General features: G+C 59.4%; 2 protein-coding genes across 3 annotated transcripts in view; one reads left to right on the top strand and one right to left on the bottom strand.

Moving 5' to 3' along the window:
- Positions 1 to 36: 36 nt before the first annotated feature.
- POLH (DNA polymerase eta) lies at positions 37 to 17,493 on the bottom strand. Its single transcript, XM_073564923.1, has 11 exons — positions 17,355 to 17,493; positions 11,017 to 11,203; positions 8,316 to 8,450; positions 8,013 to 8,230; positions 3,128 to 3,297; positions 2,909 to 3,012; positions 2,653 to 2,772; positions 2,341 to 2,464; positions 2,090 to 2,155; positions 1,856 to 2,022; positions 37 to 1,524 (listed from the first exon to the last, which is right to left on the bottom strand). The coding sequence occupies exons 2-11, from the start codon at positions 11,151 to 11,153 to the stop codon at positions 933 to 935; spliced, it is 1,833 nt and encodes a 610-aa protein (XP_073421024.1). The 5' UTR covers positions 11,154 to 11,203; positions 17,355 to 17,493; the 3' UTR covers positions 37 to 932.
- Positions 17,487 to 18,528, top strand: part of XPO5 (exportin 5) — a 43,681-nt gene continuing 42,639 nt past the window's right edge. For both annotated transcript variants that reach the window (XM_073564921.1, XM_073564920.1), the window contains exon 1: positions 17,487 to 17,758. In XM_073564921.1, the coding sequence (XP_073421022.1) occupies positions 17,627 to 17,758 (132 nt within the window). In that variant the 5' untranslated portion in view covers positions 17,487 to 17,626. The remainder of the gene's footprint in view (positions 17,759 to 18,528) is intronic.

The raw sequence follows: 18,528 nt of genomic DNA, 5'->3' as shown, positions 1-18,528 counted from the left end.
GCCGTCCTAAGTGCTATAGCGCAAACGGGGCTCAAAGAAAGTGCAAAAATATTTACTGATCATAAAAGCAGAAGAGACTGTCAGCGCCATTATAAGGGGAAGACAAGCGATTACAGCAGGGGTATTACTACAAGCTGCATAAGATAAGAACACCGGCTACTCCACTGCAGCATGTATCACCGGCTGGCTACTTCACTGCAGCATGTACCACTGTCCGGCAGTGCAGGCAGGCTATTCCACTGCAACATGCATCACCGCCTTGCTACTCCACTGCAGCATGTACCACTGTCCGGCAGTGCAGGCGGACTATTCCACTGCAGCATGCTTCATTGGCCGACTACTCCACTGCAGCATGTATCACCGGCTGGCTACTTCACTGCAGCATGTACCACTGTCCGGCAGTGCAGGCAGGCTATTCCACTGCAACATACATCACCGCCTAGCTACTCCACTGCAGCATGTACCACTGTCCGGCAGTGCAGGCGGACTATTCCACTGCAACATGCATCACCGCCTTGCTACTCCACTGCAGCATGTACCACTGTCCGGCAGTGCAGGCGGACTATTCCACTGCAGCATGCTTCATTGGCCGACTACTCCACTGCAGCATGTACCACTGGCTGGCAGGGCAGGCAGGCTATTACACTGCAGCATGTACCACTGGCTGGCAGGCTATTAAACTGCAGCATGTTGTACTGCAACCTTCTGCTGGGGTCTGACAGCAGGGAACCCCTAATACAATTAAGAGCCTGCAATGTTCAGGGATACATGGACCACTGCAGTGCAAGAACCGTGAATCAATGGAGACCAGGTAGCTTATAGTCTGTCAGGCATGAGGGGGCTCCGACACAACCAATATAGCCTTTCGCACATATATCTACCCCAAATGCCTGTGACCCACCACCGCACACCAGAGGGGGGACAGAGAATGGTCACTGCGGGGCTCTTCTGAAGAACGAGTCCAGAGTGCGGCTCCCCTCAGTGCGGGCACGTTTGGCGCTGGGGGCGGTCATAATTTTTTTTGCTTTACTCTTCGGCCTTGGGCCCGGGGATGTCATGGCGGCCATTGTGTCCAGAGAAGCATTAAACGAGTCCTGTAATTTCTGAGCAAAGTGATAATCATTGTGCTCTGGCAGGTCCCACACCAGGACGGCCTGCTGACACGTCTCACAGACCAACGTGTCCTCCGCCAGGTCAACTGGCGCAGACGTCTGCAGCCGCTGAGGACAGCATTCATTCCCCACCCCCTTGGTCCCGGGGGCAGAAGGAGACGCACTACATGCTGTTTCAGCTGCGGCATCCTTCCTCTTCTCAGCGGCTCTCTGGAATAAGCTCCGGATGGTGCTGGGGGTCCGGATCTCCACCACTCGCTGCGGCTCCTGGAGACTTATGCAGGGGGATGGCTGCTCGCTCAGGTGTTTCTCACACGTCTCCTTGTTCAGCAGACTCACAATGTTGCCTCCGGAGGACGCTGTGTCAGAGAACTTGCTCGCAGATAGCTGCAGCAGAGTGATGGAAGGACACCTGGAAACGATCAGAGATCACGTCTTAGACACAAGACAACGCCAGCTGCCATTATCGCTACATATCGTGTAGGCGCTGCTGTCGCTACATACCGTGCCGCCGCTACATATACACCATGCGTTCCCGTACCGCCATCGCTAATATACACCATGCGTTCCCGTACCGCCGTTGCTACATACCATGCCTCGCCGTGCCGCTGCCGTCGCTACATATACACCATGCGTTCCCGTACCGCCGTCGCTACATACCGTGCCGCTGCCGTCGCTACATATACACCATGCGTTCCCGTACCGCCGTCGCTACATACCGTGCCGCTGCCGTCGCTACATACCATGCCATCTGGTGAGCTCCAGCCTTATTAAAGCTTTTCAGGAGGATGAAGGCGTCGCTGCGGAGCCTCTGTGCATCGTAGCGGGTAAGAGTGCAGCACCGGGACAGTCCGCTGGCATCCCCCTGCCGGTGTAAACCCACGGTCAGCTGTTTGGCCACTCTGTGATTCTGCGGAGAGAAGACAGCAATGACGGCACGTGGCTACTCTCCCCGCTATCCCTGGAGCAGTACTCACCAGCTCCCGATCCTTCTGCAGTCGCTCTTCTAATTCCAGACACAACTGTAGGAGCCAGTGCTGCACCTGCGGAGAGAAGGAGGTGATCCCAGAGGGAGAAGACACACCACCCGAGTATAGCCTGACCCAGAGAGGACCCTGGCCCCCTGCACCTGAGTGCACAGAGACGATGGTGAACCCACACCAAGGCGAGCAGACAGACCACCTGAGAATAACCTGATCCTCCACACAGGACCCCCATCCACCCGCACCTGCTCCTGAGTGCACAGAGACGTCTTCCCTGGGAAGGTCTTGCTGCAGCCGATGGATTTTGGTAGCTGTCTGGGCTTCACAGGTTCATCCTCGATGCCGCGACACAGCAGATAAAGCCACGAGCTGCAGAGGAAGACACGGGTGAGGCAGGTGTGACCCCACTGAGACCCCCCAGTAACAGGCAGGGTCCTGGAACCATTCCTCTCCCACTACAATGGGGACAGGGTGGGCTACAAGGGACTCACAGACCAGACCCCTTAACGCAGTCATTTCCAGCAGGACCCCATTACTAAAGACTAGTGGGGGCTTACCCAGTTTTATCTCCAAAATGGCTTTGCAGGGTGGATTCACTGAAGGGCGTCAGCTGCCCCATGTACTGCACCCCCAGGACCTCCTGCACAGCGGAGCCGAGTTTACCTCCAAGATGACGGCTGAGAAGAGAAGAAACAAATGCACAATAGGCAGAGTCACCGCCATGTGCAGGCCACTGATCTCTGTTATCAGCCAGTTCACACATCCCTGGCAGGAAGGTTCTCGTTACTGTCCCGGTCACGGCTTTAAACTCACATTTTCCCGACGGGGAGCTGACTGAACAGTCCGGGGACGCCGCTGGGGGGCAGGATAGTTTGGCGATTCGGTTTATTTAGTCCACAGGCAAGCTTAGCCAGAACCTGCGGAGAGAGGAGGCCTCAGCCATGGATCCGACAGAGCGGGATGAGACGCCATTACCAGCAACGGAGGCACGGCCACAGAACGACAAACAGCCACGGCTGAGAGCAGACCCACCTTATTGTAGGAGATTCCAGCCGAGCACTGGAACGAGGTCTCCTCCTCCACAGCCGCCCTCATCTCCTCCACAATCAGGGCTCCGACCGTCAGCTGCAGCTCCAGGCTCTGCGGGGCCCCTGTGTCCATAGAGTTCAGCCACTGCGTCACCCCCAGGAGCCGCTGCTCCTCTGCAGCACAAATCAGGAGCCACAGAACACAAACATTACTGATCCAGAGCTGCACTCACTATTCTGCTGGTGCAGTCACTGTGTACATACATTACATTACTGATCCTGAGTTACACCCTGTATTATACTCCAGAGCTGCGCTCACTATTCTGCTGGTGCAGTCACTGTGTACATACATTACATTACTGATCCTGAGTTACACCCTGTATTATACCCCAGAGCTGCACTCACTATTCTGCTGGTGCAGTCACTGTGTACATACATTACATTACTGATCCTGAGTTACACCCTGTATTATACCCCAGAGCTGCACTCACTATTCTGCTGGTGCAGTCACTGTGTACATACATTACATTACTGATCCTGAGTTACATCCTGTATTATACCCCAGAGCTGCACTCACTATTGTGCTGGTGCAGTCACTATGTACATACATTACTGATCCTGAGTTACATCCTGTATTATACTCCACAGCTGCACTCACTATTCTGCTGGTGCAGTCACTGTGTACATACATTACATTACTGATCCTGAGTTACATCCTGTATTATACCCCAGAGCTGCACTCAGTATTCTGCTGGTGCAGTCACTGTGTACATACATTACTGATCCTGAGTTACATCCTGTATTATACCCCAGAGCTGGACTCACTATTTTGCTAGTGCAGTCACTGTGTACATACATTACTGATCCTGAGTTACATCCTGTATTATCCTCCAGAGCTGCACTCACTATTCTGCTGGTGCAGTCACTGTGTACATACATTACATTACTGATCCTGAGTTACATCCTGTATTATACTCCAGAGCTGCACTCACTATTCTGCTGGTGCAGTCACTGTGTACATACATTACATTACTGATCCTGAGTTACATCCTGTATTATACCCCAGAGCTGCACTCACTATTCTGCTGGTGCAGTCACTGTGTACATACATTACATTACTGATCCTGAGTTACATCCTGTATTATACTCCAGAGCTGGACTCACTATTCTGCTGGTGCAGTCACTGTGTACATACATTACTGATCCTGAGTTACCTCCTGTATTATACCCCAGAGTTGCACTCACTATTCTGCTGGTGCAGTCACTGTGTACATACATTACTGATCCTGAGTTACATCCTGTATTATCCTCCAGAGCTGAACTCACTATTCTGCTGGTGCAGTCACTGTGTACATACATTACATTACTGATCCTGAGTTACATACTGTATTATACCCCAGAGCTGCACTCACTATTCTGCTGGTGCAGTCACTGTGTACATACATTACATTACTGAATTACTGATCCTGAGTTACATCCTGTATTATCCTCCAGAGCTGCACTCACTATTCTGCTGGTGCAGTCACTGTGTACATTACATTACTGATCCTGAGTTACATCCTGTATTATATACTCCAGAGCTGCACTCACTATTCTGCTGGTGCAGTCACTGTGTACATACATTACATTACTGATCCTGAGTTACATCCTGTATTACACCCCAGAGCTGCACTCACTATTCTACTGGTGCAGTCACTGTGTACATACATTACATTACTGATCCTGAGTTACATCCTGTATTATATACTCCAGAGCTGCACTCACTATTCTGCTGGTGCAGTCACTGTGTACATAAATTACATTACTGATCCTGAGGTACATCCTGTATTATACTCCAGAGCTGCACTCACTATTCTGCTGGTGCAGTCACTGTGTACATACATTACATTACTGATCCTGAGTTACATACTGTATTATACTCCAGAGCTGCACTCACTATTCTGCTGGTGCAGTCACTGTGTACATACATTACATTACTGATCCTGAGTTACATCCTGTATTATACTCCAGAGCTGCGCTCACTATTCTGCTGGTGCAGTCACTGTGTACATACATTACTGATCCTGAGTTACATCCTGTATTATCCTCCAGAGCTGCACTCACTATTCTGCTGGTGCAGTCACTGTGTACATACATTACATTACTGATCCTGAGTTACATCCTGTATTATACCCCAGAGCTGCACTCACTATTCTGCTGGTGCAGTCACTGTGTACATACATTACATTACTGATCCTGTGATACATCCTGTATTGCTGTGAGTTCATTTTCCCCTTCACCATTGAGGTCTGATTACCTTCCTTCACCAGAAGAGGGAGTTCATGAGGCTGATTACCAAGCAGCTGGGCAGGATGATGATGACTGGGTGACGGGAATTACTGGCTGGATATAAGGCAGCCGACGCCCTTCTGCCTTGCTGGTGATTTCTCAGGGATTCTAGGAGACCAGTCTGATTCCTGCTCCTCAAAAGCTAAGTTTTCTGTTCTACTTTTGCATTTGTGATTTGGTTTTGTTTTGCATTGTTTTCCTTGATTTCTGCCATTCCCTGCTGGGGTGAGCTGAATTCCTTTTTGCTCTGTCTTCAGAAAATACCTGAGTGCTGATATAGTCCTTTTGAAGCCTAGCGTCTTCAGGGCTTTATTCCCTATCAGTCTGTTGGCTCTTGTTTTGATAGGGTTTTGGCGGATTGCAGACAGCAGCTTTTCTATTCTGTCCTATTTAGTTAGCTTGGGCCCCATCATTTGCTCAGCCTATCTTTCTATCTGTGTGAGTGTTTTTTCATCTTGCTTCACCGTCATTATATGTGGGGGGCTGCCTTTTGCTTTGGGGTCTGCTCTGGGGCAGTTTAGATTTCCCTTTCTGTCTTTAGGCTATGTAGTTCTCCGGCTGTGATCGAGGGGTCTAGGGCACTGTAGGAGCCCCCCACGGCTACTGCTAGTTGTTGTTGATAGGTTCAGGGGTCTGCAATCCGTTAGCTGCCAACTTCTCTGGTTTTCTGGACTTAGCTAGTATTTATGTTTTTGCCTCCTACGGTGACTCATTCATAACACTGTATTATACTCCAGGGCTGCACTCACTATTCTGCTGGTGCAGTCACTGTGTACATACATTACATTACTGATCCTGAGTTACCTACTGTATTATACCCCAGAGCTGTGCTCACTATTCTGCTGGTGCAGTCACTGTGTACATACATTACATTACTGATCCTGAGATACCTCCTGTATTATACCCCAGAGCTGCACTCACTATTCTGCTGGTGCAGTCACTGTGTACATTACTGATCCTGAGTTACATCTTGTATTATACTCCAGAGCTGCACTCACTATTCTGCTGGTGCAGTCACTGTGTAGATACATTACATTACTGATCCCGAGTTACATCCTGTATTATGCTCCAGAGCTGCACTCACTATTCTGCTGGTGCAGTCACTGTGTACATGTATTACATTACTGATCCTGAGTTACCTCCTGTATTATACTCCAGAGCTGCACTCACTATTCTGCTGGTGCAGTCACTGTGTACATACATTACATTACTGATCCTGAGTTACCTCCTGTATTATACTCCAGAGCTGCACTCACTATTCTGCTGGTGCAGTCACTGTGTACATACATTACATTACTGATCCTGAGTTACCTCCTGTATTATACCCCAGAGCTGCACTCACTATTCTGCTGGTGCAGTCACTGTGTACATACATTACATTACTGATCCTGAGTTACATCCTGTATTATACCCCAGAGCTGCACTCACTATTCTGCTGGTGCAGTCACTGTGTACATACATTACATTACTGATCCTGAGTTACCTCCTGTATTATACTCCAGAGCTGCACTCACTATTCTGCTGGTGCAGTCACTGTGTACATACATTACATTACTGATCCTGAGTTACCTCCTGTATTATACTCCAGAGCTGCACTCACTATTCTGCTGGTGCAGTCACTGTGTACATACATTACATTACTGATCCTGAGTTACCTCCTGTATTATACTCCAGAGCTGCACTCACTATTCTGCTGGTGCAGTCACTGTGTACATAGATTACATTACTGATCCTGAGTTACCTCCTGTATTATACTCCAGAGCTGCACTCACTATTCTGCTGGTGCAGTCACTGTGTACATACATTACATTACTGATCCTGAGTTACCTCCTGTATTATACTCCAGAGCTGCACTCACTATTCTGCTGGTGCAGTCACTGTGTACATACATTACATTACTGATCCTGAGTTACCTCCTGTATTATACCCCAGAGCTGCACTCACTATTCTGCTGGTGCAGTCACTGTGTACATACATTACATTACTGATCCTGAGTTACATCCTGTATTATACCCCAGAGCTGCACTCACTATTCTGCTGGTGCAGTCACTGTGTACATACATTACATTACTGATCCTGAGTTACCTCCTGTATTATACTCCAGAGCTGCACTCACTATTCTGCTGGTGCAGTCACTGTGTACATAGATTACATTACTGATCCTGAGTTACCTCCTGTATTATACTCCAGAGCTGCACTCACTATTCTGCTGGTGCAGTCACTGTGTACATACATTACATTACTGATCCTGAGTTACCTCCTGTATTATACTCCAGAGCTGCACTCACTATTCTGCTGGTGCAGTCACTGTGTACATAGATTACATTACTGATCCTGAGTTACCTCCTGTATTATACTCCAGAGCTGCACTCACTATTCTGCTGGTGCAGTCACTGTGTACATACATTACATTACTGATCCTGAGTTACCTCCTGTATTATACTCCAGAGCTGCGCTCACTATTCTGCTGGTGCAGTCACTGTGTACATACATTACATTACTGATCCTGAGTTACCTCCTGTATTATACTCCAGAGCTGCACTCACTATTCTGCTGGTTACCTTTTGTGTGGCTGTGCTCCTCAGTGGGGTGGAGGTGAGGATAGCCCTGTACATGGGTGGTCCTCAGTGACCCCTCCGGCAGTGGCCGGCCAGCCACCTCCTGCAGCCTCCTCTGGACGGTGTCGGTCAGGTCTATGTATGCCTCGTCAATACTCGCTCTTTCTACTACTGCAAATCTGGCCATGATGTCCATGACTTCCACACTCGCCTCCCGATACCTGTAACACACCGCGAAACCCGGGATGACCACTTCCTACAGATGTCCGGCAGCGTCGCAGGGCAAGGGAGGGGAAAAGGACTCACCTTGACAGGTCGGCTTTCCCATGGGCCTCGCTGACGCGGGCGATCTCCAGGTCAGCACACAGCTTCTTGGCATCATTGGCGAACATGTTCCTGGTGACCCCAAAAGCGCGAGCCTCATAGCTGACGGCAATAATTCTGCAGGGGGAAGAGGAGCCGAAAGTGATGGATAGGAGAGCCCCCGAATCTAGAGGTCATAAGCCCACGAGCCCCCTCATACAGAGGCGATAAGCCCACGAGCCCCCTCATACAGAGGCGATAAGCCCACGAGCCCCCTCATACAGAGGCGATAAGCCCACGAGCCCCCTCATACAGAGGCGATAAGCCCACCAGCCCCCTCACACAGAGGCGATAAGCCCACGAGCCCCCTCATACAGAGGCGATAAGCCCACGAGCCCCCTCATACAGAGGCGATAAGCCCACGAGCCCCCTCATACAGAGGCGATAAGCCCACGAGCCCCCTCATACAGAGGCGATAAGCCCACGAGCCCCCTCATACAGAGGCGATAAGCCCACGAGCCCCCTCATACAGAGGCGATAAGCCCACGAGCCCCCTCATACAGAGGCGATAAGCCCACGAGGCCCCTCATACAGAGGCGATAAGCCCACGAGGCCCCTCATACAGAGGCGATAAGCCCACGAGGCCCCTCATACAGAGGCGATAAGCCCACGAGGCCCCTCATACAGAGGCGATAAGCCCATGAGCCCCCTGATATATCGGCCATAAGCCCACAAGCCCGCTCATACAGAGGCAATAAGCCCATGAGCCCCTTCATACAGTGGCGATAAGCCCATGAACCCCATGATATATCGGCCATAAAACCACGAGCCCCCTCATACAGAGGCCATAAGCCCACGAGCCCCCTCATACAGAGGCCATAAGCCCACGAGCCCCCTCATACAGAGGCCATAAGCCCACGAGCCCCCTCATACAGAGGCAATAAACCCACGAGCCCTCTCATACAGAGGCCATAAACCCACGAGCCCTCTCATACAGAGGCCATAAACCCACGAGCCCCCTCATACAGAGGCCATAAACCCACGAGCCCCCTCATACAGAGGCCATAAACCCACGAGCCCCCTCATACAGAGGCCATAAAGCCACGAGCCCCCTCATACAGAGGCCATAAAGCCACGAGCCCCCTCATACAGAGGCCATAAAGCCACGAGCCCCCTCATACAGAGGCCATAAAGCCACGAGCCCCCTCATACAGAGGCCATGAAGCCACGAGCCCCCTCATATAGAGGCCATGAAGCCACGAGCCCCCTCATATAGAGGCCATAAACCCACAAGCCCCCTCATATAGAGGCCATAAAGCCACGAACCCCCTCATATAGAGGCCATAAGCCCACGAGCGCCCTCATATAGAGGCCATAAACCCACGAGCCCCCTAATATAGAGGCCATAAACCCACGAGCCCCCCTCATATAGAGGCCATAGGCCCACGATCCCCCTCATAGTGGCTATAAACCCACGAGCCCCCTCTTATAGAGGCTATAAACCCACGAGCCCCCTCATAGAGGCCATAAACCCACGAGTCCCCTCATATAGAGGCCATAAACCCACGAGTCCCCTCATATAGAGGCCATAAGCCCACGAGCCCCCTCATATAGAGGCCATAAACCCACGAGCCCCCTCATATAGAGGCCATAAACCCACGAGCCCCCTCATATAGAGGCCATAAACCCACGAGTCCCCTCATATAGAGGCCATAAACCCACGAGCCCCCTCATATAGTGGCCATAAACCCACGAGCCCCCTCATAGAGGCCATAAACCCACGAGCCCCCTCATAGAGGCCATAAACCCACGAGCCCCCTCATATAGAGGCCATAAACCCACGAGCCCCCTCATATAGAGGTCATAAACCCACGAGCCCCCTCATATAGAGGCCATAAACCCACGAGCCCCCTCATATAGAGGCCATAAACCCACGAGCCCCCTCATATAGAGGCCATAAACCCACGAGCCCCCTCATATAGAGGCCATAAACCCACGAGCCCCCTCATATAGAGGCCATAAACCCACGAGCCCCCTCATATAGAGGCCATAAACCCACGAGCCCCCTCATATAGAGGCCATAAACCCACGAGCCCCCTCATATAGAAGCCATAAACCCACGAGCCCCCTCATATAGAGGCCATAAACCCACGAGCCCCCTCATATAGAGGCCATAAACCCACGAGCCCCCTCATATAGAGGCCATAAACCCACGAGCCCCCTCATATAGAGGCCATAAACCCACGAGCCCCCTCATATAGAGGCCATAAACCCACGAGCCCCCTCATATAGAAGCCATAAACCCACGAGCCCCCTCATATAGAAGCCATAAACCCACGAGCCCCCTCATATAGAGGCCATAAACCCACGAGCCCCCTCATATAGAGGCCATAAACCCACGAGCCCCCTCATATAGAGGCCATAAACCCACGAGCCCCCTCATATAGAAGCCATAAACCCACGAGCCCCCTCATATAGAGGCCATAAACCCACGAGCCCCCTCATATAGAAGCCAGCTCAGGCCCAAGTGCTTTATCAACCCAGATTTGCCCCAATTATAAACTGGGAAAATCTGTGGGAGAATCCAACCCACCAAACATGATAATGACACAGGCTGCAGAGAGGCCCCCCAACATTCACAGCTCCGGCCGTTGTGGCCCCATCACTCTGCAGATCGAACTCGCGGGTTGTGTCAGCTCCTCACCCTCCTCCTCTCCAGGTCTTGTACTGCACCACGGCCACTGGCTTGTTCTTCAGCTCTGGCCGCAGTCGCTGCTCCACCTGCACATAGAAGCAGTCCATGTCCACCAGAGCCACCACTCGCTGCTGACCAGCGTCCATAGTGGGGCGTCACAGCCGGCCCGGTACAGTCCTGACAAGCATTCGGAAACCTGCGGAAACCAGAGTTGTCACTGCTGGGGGGAGTAGTCCAAGGAAGAGGTCTGTGAGGACGGAAAGTGGTGGGAGGAGGAGTCGGAAGGAGGTCTGTAAAGACGGATGATGGAGGGAGTAGTCCTGTTAGGACGGATGGCGGGGGGAGTAGTGAGGAGGAGGTCCGTGAGGACGGATGGCGGGGGGAGTAGTGAGGAGGAGGTCCGTGAGGACGGATGGCGGGGGGAGTAGTGAGGAGGAGGTCCGTGAGGACGGATGGCGGGGGGAGTAGTGAGGAGGAGGTCCGTGAGGACGGATGGCGGGGGGAGTAGTGAGGAGGAGGTCCGTGAGGACGGATGGCGGGGGGAGTAGTGAGGAGGAGGTCCGTGAGGACGGATGGCGGGGGGAGTAGTGAGGAGGAGGTCCGTGAGGACGGATGGCGGGGGGAGTAGTGAGGAGGAGGTCCGTGAGGACGGATGGCGGGGGGAGTAGTGGGGAGGAGGTCCGTGGGGAGGAGGTCCGTGAGGACGGATGGCGGGGAGAGTAGTGGGGAGGAGGTCTGTGAGGAGGTGGTGGGGGGGGGGGGGGAGCGGTGAGGTGGTGGGGGGGGGGGGGGAGCGGTGAGGAGGTGGTGGGGGGGGGGGAGCGGTGAGGAGGTGTGGGGGGGGAGCGGTGAGGAGGTGTGGGGGGGGGGGAGCGGTGAGGAGGTGGGGGGGGGGGAGCGGTGAGGAGGTGTGGGGGGGGGGGAGCGGTGAGGAGGTGTGGGGGGGGGGGAGCGGTGAGGAGGTGTGGGGGGGGGGGGGGGAGCGGTGAGGAGGTGTGGGGGGGGGGGGGAGCGGTGAGGAGGTGTGGGGGGGGGGGAGCGGTGAGGAGGTGTGGGGGGGGGGGGGAGCGGTGAGGAGGTGTGGGGGGGGGGGAGCGGTGAGGAGGTGTGGGGGGGGGGGAGCGGTGAGGAGGTGTGGGGGGGGGGGAGCGGTGAGGAGGTGGGGGGTGGAGCGGTGAGGGGGAGGGAGCGGTGAGGGGGAGGGAGCGGTGAGGAGGTGGGGGGGGAGGGAGCGGTGAGGAGGTGGGGGGGGAGGGAGCGGTGAGGAGGTGGGGGGGGAGGAGCGGTGATGAGGTGGGGGGGGAGGAGCGGTGATGAGGTGCGGGGGGGGAGCGGTGAGGAGGTGGGGGGGAGCGGTGAGGAGGTGGGGGGGAGCGGTGAGGAGGGGGGTGGAGCGGTGAGGAGGTGGGGGGGGAGCGGTGAGGAGGTGGGGGGGGGAGTGGTGAGGAGGTGGGGGGGGGAGTGGGGGGGAGTGGTGAGGAGGGGGGGAGGGAGTGGTGAGGGGGGGAGGTGTGGGGGGGGGCGGTGAGGAGGTGTGGGGGGGTGGTGAAGGGGTGGGGGGAGTGGTGAGGGGGTGGGGGGGAGTGGTGAGGGGGGGAGGGGTGGGAGTGGTGAGGAGGTGGGGGGAGTGGTGAGGAGGTGGGGGGTGGGGGAGTGGTGAGGTGGTCTGTGAGGAGGTGGGGGGAGTGGTGAGGTGGGGGGAGTGGTGAGGGGGGGTGGGGGTGGGGGTGGTGAGGGGGTGAGGGAGTGGGGAGGAGGTGGGGGTGGAGTGGTGAGGAGGTGGGGGTGGAGTGGTGAAGGGGTGGGTGGAGTGGTGAAGGGGTGGGTGGAGTGGGGGAGTGGTGGTGGGGGAGTGGTGGGGGGGAGTGGTGGGGGGGAGTGGTGAGGAGGTGGGGGGTGTGATGAAGGGGTGAGGTGGTGAGGAGGTGGGGGGAGTGGTGAGGTGGTCTGTGAGGAGGTGGGGGGGAGTGGTGGGGGGGAGTGGTGAGGGGGGGGGAGTGGTGAGGGGGTGGGGGAGTGGTGAGGTGGTCTGTGAGGGGGTGGGGGGAGTGGTGAGGGGGTGGGGGGAGTGGTGAGGGGGTGGGGGGAGTGGTGAGGGGGTGGGGGGAGGGGGTGGGGGGAGTGGTGAGGGGGTGGGGGGAGTGGTGAGGGGGTGAGGGAGTGGTGAGGGGGTGGGGGAGTGGTGAGGGGGTGGGGGAGTGGTGAGGGGGTGGGGGAGTGGTGAGGGGGTGAGGGAGTGGTGAGGGGGTGGGGGAGTGGTGAGGTGGTCTGTGAGGAGGTGGGGGGAGTGGTGAGGGGGCGGGTGAGGGGGCGGGTGAGGGGGCGAGGGAGGGGTGAGGGGGCGGGTGAGGGGGTGAGGGAGGGGTGAGGGGGCGGGTGAGGGGGTGAGGGAGTGGTGAGGGGGTGGGGGAGTGGTGAGGGGGTGGGGGGAGTGGTGAGGAGGTGGGGGGAGTGGTGAGGAGGTGGGGGGAGTGGTGAGGAGGTGGGGGGAGTGGTGAGGAGGGGTGGGGGAGTGGTGAGGGAGGGGTGGGGGAGTGGTGAGGGAGGGGTGGGGGAGTGGTGAGGGAGGGGTGGGGGAGTGGTGAGGGAGGGGTGGGGGAGTGGTGAGGGAGGGGTGGGGGAGTGGTGAGGGAGGGGTGGGGGAGTGGTGAGGGAGGGGTGGGGGAGTGGTGAGGGAGGGGTGGGGGAGTGGTGGGGGAGGGGTGGGGGAGTGGTGGGGGAGGGGTGGGGGAGGGGTGGGGGAGGGGTGAGGGAGTGGTGAGGGGGTGGGGGAGTGGTGAGGGGGTGGGGGAGGGGTGAGGGAGGGGTGAGGGAGGGGTGAGGGGGTGGGGGAGGGGTGAGGGAGGGGTGAGGGAGGGGTGAGGGAGGGGTGAGGGGGTGGGGGGAGTGGTGAGGGGGAGTGGTGAGGAGGTGGGGGGAGTGGTGAGGAGGTGGGGGGAGTGGTGAGGGAGGGGTGGGGGAGTGGTGGGGGAGTGGTGAGGGAGGGGTGAGGGAGGGGTGGGGGAGGGGTGGGGGAGGGGTGGGGGAGGGGTGAGGGAGGGGTGGGGGAGGGGTGAGGGAGGGGTGGGGGAGGGGTGAGGGAGGGGTGAGGGAGGGGTGGGGGAGGGGTGGGGGAGGGGTGAGGGAGGGGTGAGGGAGGGGTGAGGGAATGGTGAGGGAGGGGTGAGGGAATGGTGAGGGAGGGGTGAGGGAATGGTGAGGGAGGGGTGAGGGGAGGGGTGAGGGAATGGTGAGGGAGGGGTGAGGGGGTGGGGGGAGTGGTGAGGGGGTGGGGGAGTGGTGAGGGGGTGAGGGGGTGGGGGAGGGGGGGAGGGGGGGGGAGGGGGTGGGGGAGGGGTGAGGGAGGGGTGAGGGAGGGGTGAGGGAGGGGTGAGGGGGTGGGGGAGGGGTGGGGGAGGGGTGAGGAGGTGGGGGGAGTGGTGAGGTGGTCTGTGAGGAGGTGGGGGGAGTGGTGAGGGGGCGGGTGAGGGGGTGAGGGAGTGGTGAGGGGGGGGAGGGAGTGGTGAGGGGGGGAGGGAGTGGTGAGGGGGGGAGGGAGTTGTGAGGGGGTGAGGGAGTGGTGAGGAGGGGGTGAGGGAGTGGTGAGGGAGGGGTGAGGGAGTGGTGAGGGAGGGGTGAGGGAGTGGTGAGGGAGTGGTGAGGGAGGGGTGAGGGAGTGGTGAGGGAGGGGTGGGGGGAGTGGTGAGGGAGGGGTGGGGGAGTGGTGAGGGAGGGGTGGGGGAGTGGTGAGGGAGGGGTGGGGGAGTGGTGAGGGAGGGGTGGGGGGAGTGGTGAGGGAGGGGTGGGGGAGGGGTGAGGGAGGGGTGAGGGAGGGGTGGGGGAGTGGTGAGGGAGGGGTGAGGGAGGGGTGAGGGAGTGGTGAGGGGGGGAGGGAGTGGTGAGGGGGGGAGGGAGTGGTGAGGGGGTGGGGGAGTGGTGAGGGAGTGGTGAGGGGGTGGGGGAGTGGTGAGGGGGTGGGGGAGTGGTGAGGGGGTGAGGGAGTGGTGAGGGGGTGGGGGAGTGGTGAGGGAGTGGTGAGGGGGTGAGGGAGTGGTGAGGGGGTGGGGGGAGTGGTGAGGGGGTGGGGGGAGTGGTGAGGGAGTGGTGAGGGGGTGAGGGAGTGGTGAGGGGGTGGGGGGAGTGGTGAGGGGGTGGGGGGAGTGGTGAGGGGGTGGGGGAGTGGTGAGGGGGTGGGGGGAGTGGTGAGGGGGTGGGGGAGTGGTGAGGGGGTGAGGGAGTGGTGAGGGAGTGGTGAGGGAGTGGTGAGGGAGTGGTGAGGGGGGTGAGGGGGAGTGGGTGAGGGGGTGAGGGGAGTGGTGAGGGGGTGAGGGGGAGTGGTGGGGGGGTGGGGGAGTGGTGAGGGAGTGGTGGAGGGGGTGAGGGAGTGGTGAGGGGGTGGGGGGAGTGGTGGAGGGGGTGGGGGGGGTGGAGTGGTGAGGGGGTGGGGGAGTGGTGAGGAGGGTGAGGGGGTGAGGGAGTGGTGAGGGGGTGGGGGGAGTGGTGAGGGGGTGGAGGGAGTGGTGAGGGGGTGGAGGGGAGTGGTGAGGGGGTGGAGGGAGTGGTGAGGGGGTGGAGGGGGGGAGTGGTGAGGGGGGTGAGGGAGTGGTGAGGGGGTGAGGGGGAGTGGTGAGGGGGGTGGGGGGAGTGGTGAGGGGGGGTGGGGGAGTGGTGAGGGGGTGAGGGAGTGGGTGAGGGGGTGAGGGGTGAGGGAGTGGTGAGGGGGTGGGGGAGTGGTGAGGGGAGTGGTGAGGGGGTGAGGGAGTGGTGAGGGGTGTGAGGGGAGTGGTGAGGGGGGTGGGGGAGTGGTGAGGGAGTGGTGAGGGGGTGAGGGAGTGGTGAGGGGGTGGGGGGAGTGGTGAGGGGGTGGGGGAGTGGTGAGGGAGTGGTGAGGGGGGTGAGGGAGTGGTGAGGGGGTGGGGGGAGTGGTGAGGGGTGAGGGTGAGGGGGGGGAGTGGTGAGGGGGTGGGGGAGTGGTGAGGGGGTGAGGGAGTGGTGAGGGGGTGAGGGGAGTGGTGAGGGGTGGGGGAGTGGTGAGGGGGTGGGGGAAGTGGTGAGGGGTGAGGGAGTGGTGAGGGGGTGAGGGGAGTGGTGAGGGGGTGGGGGGAGTGTGAGGGGGTGGGGGAGTGGTGAGGGGTGGGGGAGTGGTGAGGGGGTGGGGAGTGGTGAGGGGAGTGGTGAGGGGGTGGGGGAGTGGTGAGGGGGTGAGGGAGTGGTGAGGGGGTGAGGGAGTGGTGAGGGGGTGGGGGGAGTGGTGAGGGGGTGGGGGAGTGGTGAGGGGGTGAGGGAGTGGTGAGGGGGTGAGGGAGTGGTGAGGGGGTGAGGGAGTGGTGAGGGGGGTGAGGGAGTGGTGAGGGGGTGGGGGAGTGGTGAGGGGGTGGGGGAGTGGTGAGGGGGTGGGGGGAGTGGTGAGGGGGTGAGGGAGTGGTGAGGGTGTGAGGGAGTGGTGAGGGGGTGAGGGGTGGTGGTGAGGGGGGGGGGGGAGTGGTGAGGGGGGTGAGGGAGTGGTGAGGGGGGTGGGGGAGTGGTGAGGGGGTGGGGGAGTGGTGAGGGGGGTGGGAGTGGTGTGGGGGTGGGGAGTGGTGAGGGGTGGGGGAGTGGTGAGGGGGTGGGGGGTGGTGAGGGGGGGTGAGGGTGGTGTGGGGGGTGGGGGAGTGGTGAGGGGGGTGGGGGAGTGGTGAGGGGGTGGGGGAGTGGTGAGGGGGTGGGGGAGTGGTGAGGGGGTGAGGGAGTGGTGAGGGGGTGAGGGAGTGGTGAGGGGGGTGGGGGGAGTGGTGAGGGGAGTGAGGGGAGTGGTGAGGGGGTGAGGGAGTGGTGAGGGGGTGGGGGAGAGGTGAGGGTGGGGGGGGGGGGAGAGGTGAGGGGGGGGGGGGGGGGGGAGGGTGAGGGGGGGGGGGGGAGTGGTGAGGGGGGGGGGGGTGAGGGGGGGGGGGAGTGGTGAGGGGGGGGGGAGTGGTGAGGGGTGAGGGAGTGTGAGGGGGGGGAGTGGTGAGGGGGTGAGGGGAGTGGTGAGGGGGTGGGGGAGTGGTGAGGGGGGTGGGGAGTGGTGAGGGGGTGGGGGGGAGTGGTGAGGGGGGTGGGGGAGTGGTGAGGGGGTGGGGGGAGTGGTGAGGGGGTGAGGGAGTGGTGAGGGGGTGAGGGAGTGGTGAGGGGGTGGGGGAGTGGTGAGGGGGTGGGGGAGTGGTGAGGGGGTGGGGGAGTGGTGAGGGGGTGGGGGAGTGGTGGGGGGGGGGGGAGAGGTGAGGGGGGGGGGGAGTGGTGAGGGGGTGGGGGAGTGGTGAGGTGGTCTGTGAGGACGGATGGCGGGGGGAGTAGAAGTTTTGTTGTTAGTGAAAAGATAGACAATTAGAGAGTAATTTAGAGAGTTATACCGGGAGTAGTAGTCCAGTGCCGTGCGAACACTGTGGAGCTCCGGTCAGCCGCGCACTCCGCCCTCTTCAGCCTCCCGCCGATGTTCTGACAGTACTGCAGAATCCGCCTCAGGTGTCGCGCCTGCGCAGTGGAGTGTGGTGTACTGAGGCGCCTGCGCAGTGGAGTGTGGTGTATTATTGGTACAGACAGGTCACGTGCTTGCCGACTGTTCAGCGCAGGCGCTGGGAGAGAGGTTGGAGCACGGCGTCATTGCGCATGCTCATTGTGGCTCATGCCGGGGACCTCGCCGTTTTCCCGGGAGATGGCGGAGCAGGTGCGGGCGCTGTGCGAGCAGCTGGTGCAGGCGGTCACCGTCATCATGGAGCCAAGCTCAGCCCAGGAGCACCGGCTGGAGGCGCTGAGGGTGAGGGCCGGAGGATGCTGCTACACGTGAGGGAAGGGGGACAGGAGACATTACCGAGGAAACCGGAGGATGAGGGGGAGGATACGGGGGGGAGATGGCGGAGGATATGGTCCACCTATCTGGTGGATGGGGGGGCCCGTGTGTCCCGGTGGATGGGGGGGCCCGTGTGTCCCGGTGGATGGGGGGCCCGTGTGTCCGGTGTCCCGGTGGATGGGGGGGCCCGTGTGTCCCGGTGGATGGGGGCCCGTGTGTCCCGGTGGATGGGGGGCCCGTGTGTCCCGGTGGATGGGGGGCCCGTGTGTCCCGGTGGATGGGGGGCCCGTGTGTCCCGGTGGATGGGGGGCCCGTGTGTCCCGGTGGATGGGGGGCCCGTGTGTCCCGGTGGATGGGGGGCCCGTGTGTCCCGGTGGATGGGGGCCCGTGTGTCCCGGTGGATGGGGGGCCCGTGTGTCCCGGTGGAGGGGGGGGCCCGTGTGTCCCGGTGGATGGGGGGCCCGTGTGTCCGGTGTCCCGGTGGATGGGGGGGCCCGTGTGTCCCGGTGGATGGGGGGGCCCGTGTGTCCCGGTGGATGGGGGCCCGTGTGTCCCGGTGGATGGGGGGCCCGTGTGTCCCGGTGGATGGGGGCCCGTGTGTCCCGGTGGATGGGGGCCCGTGTGTCCCGGTGGATGGGGGGCCCGTGTGTCCCGGTGGATGGGGGGCCCGTGTGTCCCGGTGGATGGGGGCCCGTGTGTCCCGGTGGATGGGGGGCCCGTGTGTCCCGGTGGATGGG

This window comes from Dendrobates tinctorius, unplaced genomic scaffold (genome assembly GCF_039654945.1).
Source record: "Dendrobates tinctorius isolate UK_male_01 unplaced genomic scaffold, ASM3965494v1 ptg000501l, whole genome shotgun sequence".
Taxonomy (NCBI): domain Eukaryota; kingdom Metazoa; phylum Chordata; class Amphibia; order Anura; family Dendrobatidae; genus Dendrobates; species Dendrobates tinctorius.
This window is presented reverse-complemented; position numbering and strand designations above follow the sequence as displayed.